The sequence below is a fragment of the Colius striatus genome, chromosome Z (assembly GCF_028858725.1).
Source record: "Colius striatus isolate bColStr4 chromosome Z, bColStr4.1.hap1, whole genome shotgun sequence".
Taxonomy (NCBI): Eukaryota; Metazoa; Chordata; class Aves; order Coliiformes; family Coliidae; genus Colius; species Colius striatus.
The window spans coordinates 53,796,981-53,811,825 of record NC_084790.1 but is presented as its reverse complement, the minus strand read 5'-3'; the positions used below and the strand labels follow the sequence as shown (position 1 = coordinate 53,811,825).

General features: G+C 37.1%; 1 protein-coding gene across 18 annotated transcripts in view; it reads right to left on the bottom strand.

Annotated features, from left to right (window-relative positions):
* JAK2 (Janus kinase 2) overlaps positions 1-14,845 on the bottom strand; it is a 95,172-nt gene that overhangs the window by 22,434 nt on the left and 57,893 nt on the right. For all 18 annotated transcript variants that reach the window (XM_062017531.1, XM_062017530.1, XM_062017519.1 and 15 more), the window contains 7 exons: positions 12,103-12,226; positions 11,200-11,317; positions 10,484-10,629; positions 7,592-7,913; positions 5,161-5,280; positions 2,350-2,507; positions 843-954 (listed from right to left, as the gene is read on the bottom strand). In XM_062017531.1, coding sequence (XP_061873515.1) covers positions 843-954; positions 2,350-2,507; positions 5,161-5,280; positions 7,592-7,913; positions 10,484-10,629; positions 11,200-11,317; positions 12,103-12,221 — 1,095 coding nt within the window. In that variant the 5' untranslated portion in view covers positions 12,222-12,226. The remainder of the gene's footprint in view (positions 1-842; positions 955-2,349; positions 2,508-5,160; positions 5,281-7,591; positions 7,914-10,483; positions 10,630-11,199; positions 11,318-12,102; positions 12,227-14,845) is intronic.

Here is a 14,845-nt window from a genome sequence, read left to right as displayed (position 1 = left end):
TAGCTGTTTACTTCTCCATCAACACATCAACGTTATTTTGCCATTTTCAGAGGTGTACTTCAACATTATTTAGTGAACTTGATAGCTTTTTACAAACCATCAGGAAAACCCCAAAGGTAGTGCTAGTAATTTAATTTAACAGAAGTCTACCTTTGGGACATGATCTTGCAATTATGTAACCGCAACATTCAAGTGATGTGCTAACTAACTGCAATCTCACAGAGGCAAGGAACATCTGGTTCTTTAGCTGCTTGAGAATTGCAGGCATTTTGCGGTCAGTTCCCATTCCAGCTAACACCAGATATCCAGAAGGAGATCTGTGTTGGTGTAACAGCTGCCACAATCTGGTTGGCCCAGCATTGTGAATGGAGACAGAACCCAAACCCAGAACAACCTGTGAAGGAGAGACACTCTCAAATCACGAAGGTCTGTATACACAATCTAAGACCTATTCAGGATGGGGGGCAGAAATCCCAGGAAAAAAATCCAACTGAAAAATCCCAAACCTTGAGAAAAAGGAAGAACCCCCAGCCCCCCAACAGCTCAAATCACCCATCTACAGTCCCAAGAGCTATGTCACCAACCACAGAAGCCTAAAGCTTTTTTCTCTCCACCTGACTTCTGTCATAAGTACATGTCATTAGTGATTCTTTACCATTCAAGTACTTTGATGTTTCTCTGAAGACTCTTAAAGTTGGCAAATCTCACAAAAGTAGCTATAGAATACCCACATCAGATAAACATTCTGAAGAGAAAATTCAGAATCAGGTACTGACATCTCAAGCTCATTATTATAACTTTAATGAAGACTATATAGGCACTATTTAAGGCAGAATACAAACCTCTATAGCAAAAGTGAGGAAGTATTTTTTAAAGTCTTTAGGACTGCAACGAAGAACGTAGAAACCCGTCTGATTACCTGCTTTCTTCAGCTTACTGATAGCAAAGTCCATGCTAGAGTAAAGAGAAAATGTTTAATATTGAATAATTTCAAAACCCAGGAACATTGTTGATTGGCCAATGAGCATCATTATCAGATATCTAATACAACAACAATTCAAACTCTCAATTTTTCATAGTTTTCTTGAAGTTAATGTTTTTGTCCCCTTATTTTCCAGTATTCAAGTCGGCTGCTTATGTAGAGAGCAGTATATTTTTAATACTGAGAACAACAAAAATATTTATTTTATGAGACACCTTGCAACCTAAAAAATAATATTCGCCTATGATAGGATTTTCAAATATACATTATGAATGAAACTGTAATAAAACTGCCAAATAAGCCAAAATTAGCAAAATATTTGCATGGGTGAAAAAGATATGTTTAACTTGGGACAGGGCTAACATGAAAGAGAAGTTACTATAAGAACCAACTCCCCCCTAAAAAAAGGCTTGTTAATTGACTATCCATCTCAGAGAATTAGGAATAGAATGGTTTGGAAAGGTCTAGAGTCATTGCATGTTCTTCTAAACAGTCCTAAATAAAGTTCACTTACAGCATTAGTGCAATAAATGCATCTAGTACTATATAGGTCTCCATCCTTCTCCTCAGTCTCTTCTCAAGGTTACAGCACCTATGCTCTTTCTGTCACTGGGAAATTTACAGAACTATTCTTTATTAGCTGAGTAGATAGTGCTAGATTCATGCAACATATATTGCATTCATCAGCTTTCAGTCTTTCTGTAGCTAGACCAAATGCCCATTTTATTCTGACTTAGAAAACATTCCTAAGCTCCCATGTGTACTTCTGGAAACAATAAACAATACTATGTGAACTACTTAAAAGTTTTTTAAAAACTGAATGAAAGTAATAAATTCTTCTTCTAAAAGACAATAACAAAAGCAAACAAAGAGGCAACATTCCTTAAAATAAAAACTTTAAAAGCTCTCCAATTCATATGGCTAGCAGTTTACTGCAATTCTTGCTGAAATATTGAAGCATGTGTTATCTGAATTTGCCCTTTTTCCCTTGGCAACTCAGATAATGAAAATACTAGAGGCTACAGTGAGAACACAAGATCTTCTGTCTATGACACTGGATGGTGGTGTTATAATTTTACTATAATTCTGTAAAATCAGCATCGTGACTTTCCTGCTTGTCTCACTTGAGGAAAAGAGAATTCTAAGGGAAAAAAATGAAAATCAGAATAGTTCCATTTATTTTTTATAATATATCAAGAAGGCAAGGTATTTTGCAAAGTGAAAAGTCAGATGGATTATGTATAGCATTTTATCTTACATAAACATAATAAATACACATTTCAAGATGCCCATCACAGCCCACATTCAACTAAAGCTCATCTTTTAAAAATAGTATCGTCTTGTTAAATTGCTAAAAAAGTGCTTACAAAATTGGTCCATGGCAGTTGCTTTGGATATTTTCAAGGACTGATGGTGGTGCTACTTCTTTACAGAGATAATGGTGGGCATCTGCAGTTAATCTGTAATATCCATCAATTAGTGATACAAAGGAGAGAGCTTCTCTTAACGATTGAAATTCAGCCTCCTGTTAAATTGCCAGGTGAGAATAAAGAGCAAGGAGATGAGTGGACAGAGAGAAAGAGAAAATTTCAGTTTTTAATAGGCAACACAAAATTCCTGATTATCATAACATTATCAAATATAAAAATATATTCAAACATTGAAGATATCCCAATTGTTCTTAACTACTGTTTATACAGTTCTACCCTCCTGGTGCCACCCAAAACTTGTTAGCAATCTTAAACACAAACTAGATAAATCTGCCATAAAAAAACCAGAAACCCTTACTCTAAATACCTGAAATAGCAGAGAAATGCTGACAAGAGAGAACATCTGACAAGGAAAAAATTAGTAGATGCAGCTCAGTATAGCAGATATCTACTGCACTGGCCATACATTGTCTTTTTTCTGTTTGGTTTTTTTTTCCTAAAGGAAAGCTTTTGCTTACCAAACATTTGTGAGGTTGTCTTCAAGTAGCAAAGAAAAATCTCTAGAAAAGTACATACCTAAAATTTTAACTACTAGTAGTAGTAAAATTAAATCCACCCGTAAAAACATATCTATTACTGCTAATAAAGGAAAACAGATATATTTTTATGTAATTATTTGTATTTTCTTCATATTTTGACAGCTGTAGAAGGCATTAAAGCTGTTTTTACTTCAAGTCTACAGAGTCACTCTAGATTTCATTCAGTAGCATAGCTGAACAGAACAGGCTTTAGTATGTGGTGCATACGTTTGCCCATGACACTGGGGAAATAGCAGCTGAACAGAAAAGCTAGTGTTTCTGAGCACATGCCAAGAATCTGTTTAAAGTACTCTGCCCTCGTGAGACCACATCTGGAATACTGTGTCCGGTTCTAGGCCCCTCCATTCAAGAAGGACAGGGAGCTGCTGGAGCCAGTTCAGTGCAGGACCACGAAGATGATGGAGTGGAGCATGTGCCTTATGATGAAAGGCTGGGGGAGCTGGGGATCTTCAGCTTGGAGGAGACTGAGGAGTGATCTCATTAATGTTTACAAATATGTAAAGAGTGGGTGTCAGGAGGATGGAACCAGGCTGTTCTCAATGATGTCCAACGACAGGACAAGGGACAACTGGTATAACTTGGAACAGAAGAGGTTTCAAGGAATCACAAGGAAGAATGTCTTCACTGTGAGGGTGCTGGAGCACTGGAAAGGGCTGCCCAGATGGGTGGTGGAGTCTCCTTCTCAGGGACATTCAAAACCTATCTGGACAAGTTCCTATGTGACCTACTCTAGGTGGCCCTGCTCTGGCAGGGGAGTTGGACTAGATGATCTCCAAAGGTCCCTTCCAGCCCTTAAGATTCTGTGATTCAAATTCCATATTAAAAGAGGACCTGGAAACAGCCATCTTTCCAGCTGTTTCAACAGGACTGGAAAACCCACACGAATAATAGACCTAGAAAGCCAGCCCACTTTAACAATGAATTCTACTAGCGGTGTGACAGGTTAAACTAAATCACAAATTTAACCAACAGCCAATTGTGATTGTGTAAAGTGTCCATACACAAATCATAACCAAAGCAGCAGCTACTGCATTTTATTCTACTGTGTCTTACCTTCAACAGCTTTTTTATACAAGCTCTTAGAAGGTCACTTTTACCCTCAGAAGCATATGCAGTCAAGTACTTAACTACTGTTACTGAGAATTTTTAAAGAGAATGTTAATGACTCAGAATTAATGAAGCCTCTTCCACCAATCTGAAATATTATTATGCTTTCAGTATCAAAGGTGCACATCACAGATATTTCAGCTACTCTTATGTTACAATAAAAAGCCTTGAAAAAAATGTCAAAGCCTTAATAGGTCATTAATTTCATACCATTAATGTAGGAAATGAATATAAATCATAATTATACCATAAATGAAAGTAAACCTTATGCCTCTTTTTGAAAAAGCATCATTAGAGAGACAATAAAACTAGTTAATGCTTATTAAAATATTTTTTGATTTTTTTAAAACGATTTTTACAGAAAAGAAGTACATAAGCTGTACACAAGTTTCCTGAGTGGAGTCTGTTTTGCCTGTGACAGTGATCCCTCTATTCTTATTTCAATCCACAAGCCTTTTGGCATATTTTTCTTCCCCGGTCCAGTTGAGGAGGGAGAGTTAGAGCAGCTTAGTGAGTAACTGGCTTACAGCCAAGGTCAACCCACCACACAATTATATGATAATTATACCTACTGGAAAGCCTGATAAGTCCAATTCCAGATCTTCTTTAAAGATCTTCTTCAAATAATTTTAAACAGTAAAAGCAATGACAATTTTGTCCCAATACTCAGTTATTGTGTATCATCATTCCTTCAGAGTATTTTTTCAATATGTTAGTAGACAGCTTACAACGACAGCATGGTATGCTTGATGGCTAAGAACACAGATCCAGATTAAGACCCCAATAAAAAAACCAATCTGTGTATCAAAAATTACCCTCATTTATAAACATATATTTCTATTTCAGCCCATGTACAAAGTTTTGAATGCAAAAGACTTTTGGTGCTCTGATACATCACTTACACTGATGAAATGTATTAAGTTTTACCTCATCCTTAAATGACATGGTAATTGGTTATATAACACTATAAATACCACAACAATCACACAGTCTGCTCAAAATAATATCTATTAGAAAAAAACAGCAAGAAAAGTTAACAGACCAGATTTTTGCTATCTTGTTTGTGAATGGTGACAATTCTTCTCTCACTGGAGCCTTCTTGACTCGCTTGTTTAATGCTGACATCAATGATATCAGGAAAATCACAGTATGTTTGTAAATCCTGTAATGAACATTGGTTATATTAACATCAGTAACAACATAAAATAGCAACTAAAATCAGCTACATTAGTACCATTAGAATTTCTACAACTTTGAACTTGCAAGTTAGCAATGAAGAGGATCATAAACCTTGATTATGCCATTAGAAATAAAGAAAGGAATTTTGTGTTTATTGGACCATCACTAGGAGCCTCAACTAAAAAATTAGAAAAAAAAACAGGAACTATGAACAGAAATTTCTTTTATATATTTCTTTGTTCTGTAGTATTTTGTAAGGATTAGCAACAGAACATTTTGATTAAGGGGGAGAGGGGGTGGGGGTGCTTTTTAAAAAAGAAGCAAAATTTGTTATTTGCATCCTGATTAAAGAGGTTTGGACATACTGTTAACAATCCAAAATGTCATGGCTTTGTTCAGAGTGATACAAGCTGCAAAATCTTCTATCAAAGAGAGAGATGTGGTATCAATGAAGAAAGTGGCTGAGGGAACTTTGTTCAATCAGTCATGGTTATCAATGACTAGGTAACTTGAAGCATTGATCCTAATTACATGCGAGATCCAGGAGAGATTTTCTTTTGATAGCAAGTTCAGGTAGATCTTGGCACTGAGACATTCTGTACCACTTCAGTCTTCCACAAGTCAAATCACAACAGCATATAAATATAATACTTTTTAGTAGAACTTCAGATGGTACATAATATCCTTAAATAAAGGTAGATTTACCTATCTAAAGGTATCCTTCCAAAGCAAATAGATTTTATTAAAGAGAGACTATCCCAAACATACGCAAGCATATCCTAGTACACGAAGAGCTGTAATAATCGATGCTGTAAAACTGAATGAGTGTGAGACACAATAAATCAGCTCAAATGCACTGAAGTCCCAAAACCGTTTGATCATCCGGTTGTTGGAAACATGAACTGGCAAACTAAATTTCTTCACAATCTACTCCATGTGTCATTCCCGCCTTCAAAAAAAATTAAAATTCTGCTCCAATTCATTGTTTTAATAAAGATTCATCAACGTAGTTTGCTGCAACAAGATCTATGATCACATTTATAAGCAATCTTATTAATTTACTAATTTTTCATAATCAACTTGATAAATCAGTGAAAATATATGCCATCTACACTATGCCTCTTCCAGTAAGTGAGATGACAACATTATTTATTATTTTAAAATAATTTCACAATCTCTATAACTAGTATGATTAGTTTAAACACTACTTTTACTAAAGGTCTGACTATTGGGCCTAACAGAATAGTATGCATAGATTTTGTACACCTAAAACCAGAAACTGTAAAATCTGTAGTTTACATTAGCTCCTGACAAAGCAGCTGGCAGTTAAAAGGCAACTGAGGAAAGGCAGGGGGTTGAAACATATCAATTGTAACTGTAACTATAAGTAGCATTAGGTAACTGTACCTAATGTCAACCTACAAACATTCCAGAACACACTTTTAAAATCTGTGTATATAACCAGATTTTTTTTTTTTTTTTGCTGAGTTATTACCTACAAAATAGCACTTTTACACATTATGACAGCACACTGTAAAAATGTAACCTTTTGTAGTTTGGTCTTGACTGCGATACGTTATGCATCAAAACCACAAAACTAACGGATGCAATTATTTTGGAAAACTGACGTGTGCTTCACTTTGCTTTTAATTTTACCTTTGGAAAATTGCCACTTTCTCAATGTATACTGCTATGAGTTTGTATTAGATTGTGCTAAACTCAACAAAATGGATAGTCATACTGGGAAATCACCCACAAAAGAAATAACAATGATAAAAATGCAGCAGCACACGATTGCTAGCATCTACTGGAACCATTTAGCTGAACCAATAGTGTATAGACTCTGCAGTCACAGAAATGTCACTTTAAATTTGCTAACTCAGACACTAGTAGGTGCCTAACTGCAGCAGAAATCTATCTGGTTTTTGAAGAATTTGAGGAATTTGTGCATTTTACCTACACCTAGGGGCAAGGTCATTACTTTTCCCCATTGATTTTTTTTTTACAGTAACGAAGGCAAAACACTGAATTTTTAATTTGTCAAGAACAGAAGTATTACATGTTCAAGTACTGACTTTCTTCTACTACTTCAATTTAAAAAACCCTAATCCTAAAGTCCTGCACTGTTTAAGCCAATACATTTCTGTGAGTCTCAGTCATATGGAAATTACATCATCACTGTGAACTAAAATTGACCTACCAAATTTACCTGGAGTAAATCAGAACTTCTAACATAATTTAATAACTCTGAAACATGACAAACTGCAAAAATATTAAATAATAACAGAAATTACCTGCTCTGCCAGTGTCTCACAGTCTTTCAGTTTTCCTCTTGAACACTGAATTCCACCATTTCCAGTTATTACAATGGTTGCAAAACTTTCCTCTCCAGAAGGACCTCCACCAGGTTCTTTTACTTCAAAAATCTCTGAATAGAAGGCAGACTGAAGGGTTTCCAGATTTATAAGATACTTCAGTTTCAAATTTCTGGCAGTAGCTTTGCATTGTCCAAACTGTTGTATAAATTTGCGGAACCTATACCTTATTCTTTTGCGTGTCAAAATGTGGTAGTCTTGGATTTTTGCTCGCACGCATTTAGGTAAAAACATTTTGTAGCTGTGGACACATAACCAGCAAAGAAAAAAAAAAGATTAATTTTATCCATTAAAGCCAGCAAAGACAGTTAGAACTGTGCTAAAAACGTCAACATGGAAATATGTTCTTCACCATACATAAACTTATTGTTTGAGCTATAGGATAAGAAGGAAATTTTCTTCAATCTGTAGTATGCTCTTTTGAATACAGCCCCTTCTCTTCTTTCCTTTTGCATTTTCCCTCCTCATATGGTTTCAACATATACTAAGCAACACATCATCCATGAATCCAGCCATGTCCCTTCTAGTCATTACTGAAGCTTTGAGGTAAGGCAGCAGCAGTTACATAGTTGCTTTGATTGGTATAGCAGTTGGAAAGAGGCTACTGCACAGAGGCAATGACACGGGTAGAGGATAGATTTCTCGGCTGAAAACACAGGGGGCAGTAGAACACTTATGGTATGTGCCCCTCATCCGCACACTGGGCTGAGATGAAGAAGGCTGACCACCCTGAGAAAGAGCCAAACCAGGGAGGAACCTCCTGCATCCATGCAGGGAAACCTGTGTGTTTGAGTAAGCCCCTGCACTGCCTCTACAGCAATGCACGCAGCCTGGGGAATAAGCAGGAGGAACTGGAGATGTGGGTGTGGATGCGGGGCTACGACCTCATTGTGGTCACAGAGACGTGGTGGGACAGCTGCCATGGCTGGAGCACAGCCATGGAGGGTTATGTATTGTTCAGGAGAGACAGACTGACAAGGCGTAGAGGTGGAGTTGCTCTCTATGTGAGGGAGCAATTAATGTGCATTGAGCTCTGCCTGAGTGGGGATGAGGGGTGGGTTCAGTGCTTGTGGGTGAAAATTGTGGGTGATAACTGTTGTAGGAGTTTGTTACAGGACACCTGATCAGGAGGGGAAAGTGGATGAGGCCTGTGAACAGCTGAGAGCTGCCTCACAGTCACAATCCCTAGTCTTTGTGGGGGACTTCAACCTCCCTGATATTTGCTGGCAAAGCCACACAGATGAGCACGCACAGTCCAGCAGGTTCCTACAGATTGTTGATAATAACTTCCTGTCACAGATAATTAAGGAACCAATGAGGAGGGGTGTGCTGCTGGATCTGGTGCTGACAAATAAGGATGGTCTAGTTGGGGATGTGAAGGCTGGAGTCAACCTCAGCTGCAGTGACCATGAGATGATAGAGTTCAAGATCCTGTGTGTCAGAGGCAGGACACAAAGCAGGACTGTGACCCTGGATTTCAGGTGAGCTGACTTTGGACTCCTCAAAGACCTGATTGGATGGATCTCATGGGATAAGATTCTAAAAGGTAGAAGTGCACAAGAGAGCTGGTCAATCTTCAAGTACCACTTCCTCCAAGCCAAGGATCAGTGTGTCCCAACATGTAGGAAAGTAGGAAAAGGAGCAGAGAGGAATCTCATGAAGATCAACAAGGACAAGTGCAGAGTCCTGTACCTGGGGAGGAACAATCCCATGCACCAGGACAGGTTGGGAATTGACCTGCTGGAGAGCAGGAGGTCTTCAAACCTGCTTGGACGCACTCCTTTGTGACCTGATCTAGGTGGACCTGCTTCTGCAGGGAGCTGGACTAAATGATCTCTAAAGGTACCTTCCAACCCCTACCATTCTATGATTCTATGAACACTGGATGGTTCTTACTGGAGTTCCTATATTCTATACTGAGCAGCAAAAGAGTAGTTTGTTACTTGCAGTGAGTTGGCAAATTCATTACCTCATTTTGCTTTTGATTCTTCCAGATAGGTTTCATTTCATGGCAAATATCAAGCATTAAGTACTAAGCAGGGACAGAATTAACCCAATGGGAGTGGAAAACAATTAGGTGAAATGAAACCAAAGTCAATTGACAAACTCAAGTAATTTAAGCAAAGATCTGCCCAAGATGGTTAAGCATCTGGAGCACATGACAGGGCAGAAGAGTCAAAAGGGAGCTTGAGTTGTTCAGCCTGGAGAAAAGAAGGCCTAAGTAGCAAGTTTTAATTGTCTTCAACTAGCAGACAGTTATTGAGAAGACTGAATTAGACTCTTCTGAAACATGCACAGTGAAAGGACAAGAGGTAACAAATAATAAGCAGTATCACAGAGAAGCCTGAATACATATGGAGAAAATCTTCCTCAGTGAGGGTGACCATATACAGGCCAAAGCTTCCCAGAAGTATGGGGGAATTTCCAACCCTAGACATTTTCACAACTTGAATGGACAAGGCCCTGAGTAACTCCATATAACTTGGAAGTTGGCCCTGATGTGAATAGCAGATTGCATTTGATAATTTTCATAGCTCTCTCCCCAAAAAATTACTGCATACCTCCTTCCCATATGAATAGCTGCTGATCTACTCCTCATTAAACCAACAAAATCCACATACCCAGAAATACGGATGGCCATTGTGATACAAGCTTTCTATTGATTCATAGCTTACATTATAAGTAAATGTATGGATTCATTATGCTGGAATAAATTGTCACAGTTGAATGTCTCCTCCCAGATGCTAATGTGCAAAACCATTGTTTTGACACATCAGATAGGTGTGATACAGTTATGAAGTATGAAGTCACCTGATTGAATTGTAAATAGCCAGTGGGGTTTGGTCCTTTTCTTTGGCCACTCTCATCATATCCAGAACAGCCATTCCAAGGCATTCCTCTTGTGTTTCATGAGTAACAGGCATCTGCACCCATCCTTCCAAAAAATCATCTCGCCACTGAGAAAGAAGAATGTATGAAAGTAAATTAAAAACATACCGCTGCTGCTCATCAATAAAAGTTTTATGAGGTGTGATGGTTTGGGGTTTCTTCTGTTGTTTGTGGCTTTTGTTTGTTTGGGCTTAGTTGTTTTTTTTAAACAACTACCTGCTCCCGAATGAACTTCTCCATCTACAAAAAGCTACCCATATTCATAACAGATACCAGCTACCATGATGCTTAGAAACACTGTTTAAAAATATTTTTGTTTCAAATTAGGGAAGTCCATATGGGGAGGATGTAGTTCTACGTTTTTAGACCAAACTGAAGGTCACTCTGAAAGACTTACACAGCGTAGTGGCACAAGAAAGGAGCTACACACTCTCACTGCTTTTCCCATAACTGCCATTTGAGTTTCATCATTCCAAATACACAATATGACATGGAATTTAATTTTCCTTTTGAGTGGGTTTCAAGCCACCCAAAGAGTTGATACAGTTACTGTCAGAAGATATTAAAAGGAATAAATACTAACAACCTTTACCAATCCATATTAAAAAAACCCAATCAAACAAAGAAGCAAATCGTACCTGTGCAAATAGATAAGACATGACAAGGTCATCAAGAACAGGGCTTTCTGCACCTCGAAGAATGCCATACCGATATGCTCTGTTGGTGCCATTGCAATACCAGTGGGGAAAATAAAACCTGTTAGGAAACAGTTAAACAAATTAAAAGATACTTTCATTTACCAACACTAGACATTACCACTACACTAGACATTACCGCTTTTACAGACGTGTAATTAGTGATGGCTGGTTTGAATGACCAATATGAAACCCCAATTAGTCAATGGAAGGCTTTGGATCCAGTTCTTGGTGTCTCAAAAGTATTATACATTTAAGAAGAGTGATAAGCTGTACTGGCACAAAGAGCTCTGCAAAGTTATCCTCATTAATCAGAACACAGAAATTTTTGTGCATATGTCTAGATTCTAGTTTCCTTTGAGATAGTTCCTAAAGAAACACTCAGGCCACATTATGCAATGTAAATAAGCTAAATCTTTTATTAACTCTAGCTTTAGATGTCATAATTAAAAAATGAGATTAGAGAAAAATTGGTCTATTTCAGACATCTGCCTGACTACAAAGGATAATTACTCTGCATTTTGGAACTGCTACTAACTTCAAACGGGTAAGCATGAAGGAGACAAGATGTATCATTAACAAAAATATTTTTACTTTTGCTGTATTTATTGTTTGTTTGTTCAATCTGATATGGAAAAATATGGTATACAGACAATCGATAAAATATGTTACTCAAATTTACTCCAATGATTTTGATTCTTTTATCTATCTCTTACTCAGATATCACCAACAATCTGCCCACAACTTCTTAGAGAAACAACGGTTCCACTAACTATCTTATTGCTTGTGTTTTCTCATAGGGTTTTGTTTTACCATGAAAAATGCGTAACATTTGATTTCAATTACCTTATCCGGTAAATCAGGGTGAGTCTGGTTGCTTCATCTATGTGGAAGATGTGATTTGGGGGATACCACATTCTCTCTGCTTCATTCATCAGTGCAAACATGTTATGATACATTGGCATGATACCTAAACAAAGAACAGAGAAGCAAATATTTAAAGGAAATTGTCTTGACAAAGAACCAAACTTATTAAAAAAAAATAATCATGGGTTAAAAGCAGCAGAATGGCATGCATTCTTCAAATATTCAGTGCACTGCTCTATTTCTGTCAACAACATTGCAATCATCATCCCATAACCTTAAGACTGTTTCAGTTCATTTATTTTTTCATTCTTCCTGAATGTTATCTGACTGCAGACTGTATTTACATATTATCCTACACCTCACTGTTAGATTACAAGAAAGGCTGTGGATGTGATCTTCCTGGACTTTAGTAAGGACTTTGACACAGTCTCCCACAGCATCCTCCTGGGAAACTGGCTGCCCATTGTTTTGATGGACCTACTCTGAGATAGGTGGAAAAAGGTCTGGACGGCCAGGCACAGAGAGTGGTGGGGAATGGAGTTATAGCCAGTTGGTGGCTGCTCACCAGTGGTGTTCCCTGGGCTGAGTACTGGGGACAATTCTGTTCAACATTTTCATCAATGATCTGGATGAAGGATCAAGTGCATCCTCAGCAAGTTTGCTGAAGACATCCAGGTGGATGTATTGGATTGAATCTCAACGGTGTTTTTCAAATGTAATGACTCTATGACTGTATGGCATTTACTTCAATGTCTTCTTAAACGCTCAGTTTAGTAACAGCTAATTTAACAACAGTACATTTCCCTTGTCTTTACCTTTTCCAAAAAATCCATCTAAACATTGATTTTAAGATTCTAGACTAGCAAAAAATCTGAAGTAAAGCAACACAAAGTCATCACTACTAGAACAACCACCTGCCATTTCTATTTTAGTAGCTCAGTTGAGAACAGAATCAAACATACACTGCTAATTAAACAAAAACTGGAAAATATTTTTTCACTCAGCAGTTAAGGATTAATGAGAATTGACAACCAATCCTACTTAATCACAAAGTATGGATATCAGCTGAGCATCAACTCTTTGTCAGCACCACAACTTTAATTTCGCTTTGAGGCTCTCAGCTGCAGATACAGTCCAACATGAGACAGATGCCACAGCACTGCACTATTCTGCAGTGTTATGCATCCATGTAATGTTAGTGCTATGATCCAAAAAACACGCTAAATACCTCACAACTGACAGAAAAAAAAGATGAACTTCAACCACTGACAAATGCATTTTGAATACAGGAAGTGATACAGGTCTAGAAGTCAGTGTAGGATGAAAATTAGAGTGGAAGTCATAATAGACCATAATGAAAAAAAACCATGTTTCTATCAGAGAAGACACTTTGGGGGAAGAAGGCAAAAATATTGAAAAAATAGCAGATAAAGACAAAAAAACTAACTTAAGAGACAAAATAATTATGGGAAAAGGTAAAATATCCATGAATCTACCCAAGACTTCGAAAGAAATAATTGAAATTCACACAAGAAGCAACCAAGTTAGTAACTGAAGGATTGGCTCTATATCTATATGTTGCAAATTTATAGTGCAGTAAAACATTACAGATCAGCTGTCTAAGAAATCTATCCCATGCAATCAAATATGGTTCTTATTTGATGCATGAAGTGGGATCAATTAGACTACATTAAAGATTTGTCTATAAAGTATTAACAACTGATTTAGCAGTTTTAAGGCTGTACAGAGTCCAAATCCCAAATAACTTCAGATCAATTACACTGTAATGCAAGTGAATTGCCAGTCTATTTCCAGATTCTAGTCAGATGTTAAACACCATTCAAGTCAAAGCTTACCTAGATTAATACATTTCCTCTAACTATTAACATTCCAACATAAGTACACTGAACCAGGAAAAAATTTCCAAGTCATAAATTCAAACATTAAACTGCCATATTTCATTGAATATATTACAGACATCACCCACATGACCCCCACCTGTCAAAAAACCCAAACCAAAACAAAAAGAACTGGAGATATTTCAGTCCAGATCATTTCATTGCCATTCTGAAAAAATATAATCAAGGAAGATAATTTTGGAATTCTCTCTACAAAAAAAAAAATGTTTGCATTAACCAAAAAAAACACCACAAAACTCTACCCAAAACTCCCCCAAACATACAAAAATAACCCCCACAAAAATACTCTTTGCTATGTGCACATACCTTGTACTTTAGCAGTTGTAATTCCAAATAGTAACTTATATTTTTCACTGTCTATGCTCAATGACATATAGATCATACATGTTTTAAAGTTACGCTTTTTTCTTTTCACTGTACTCCTTAAGAATTATGCATTTCTGCCAGTACATTGCTATACTTGAAAAAGTTCAACGATTATACAAATAAAGTAAATTACTTTCTAGAGTGTTGAAAACTGTCCACAAAAGTCTGATGAAACCAGAACTATTAACTGCAGGGACTTTGCAAGTGAATGATAATTGCAGTATTTTTCCAGAAACAGTTTTCTTGAGAATCAATGAAAACCAAAAGACTTGATGTGGGAGTGGAGGTATGTAGGATGGGGAATCAAATTTTTCTGATTACACGTCAACAACAGTGAAAACTTCTGAGAAATGTAAAGTCAATATAACTGTAAAAGTAAAATCAGAAATGTTGTTTGCAGCAGGTACTCAAAAACTTCCTCTGAATCTCTGCACTGC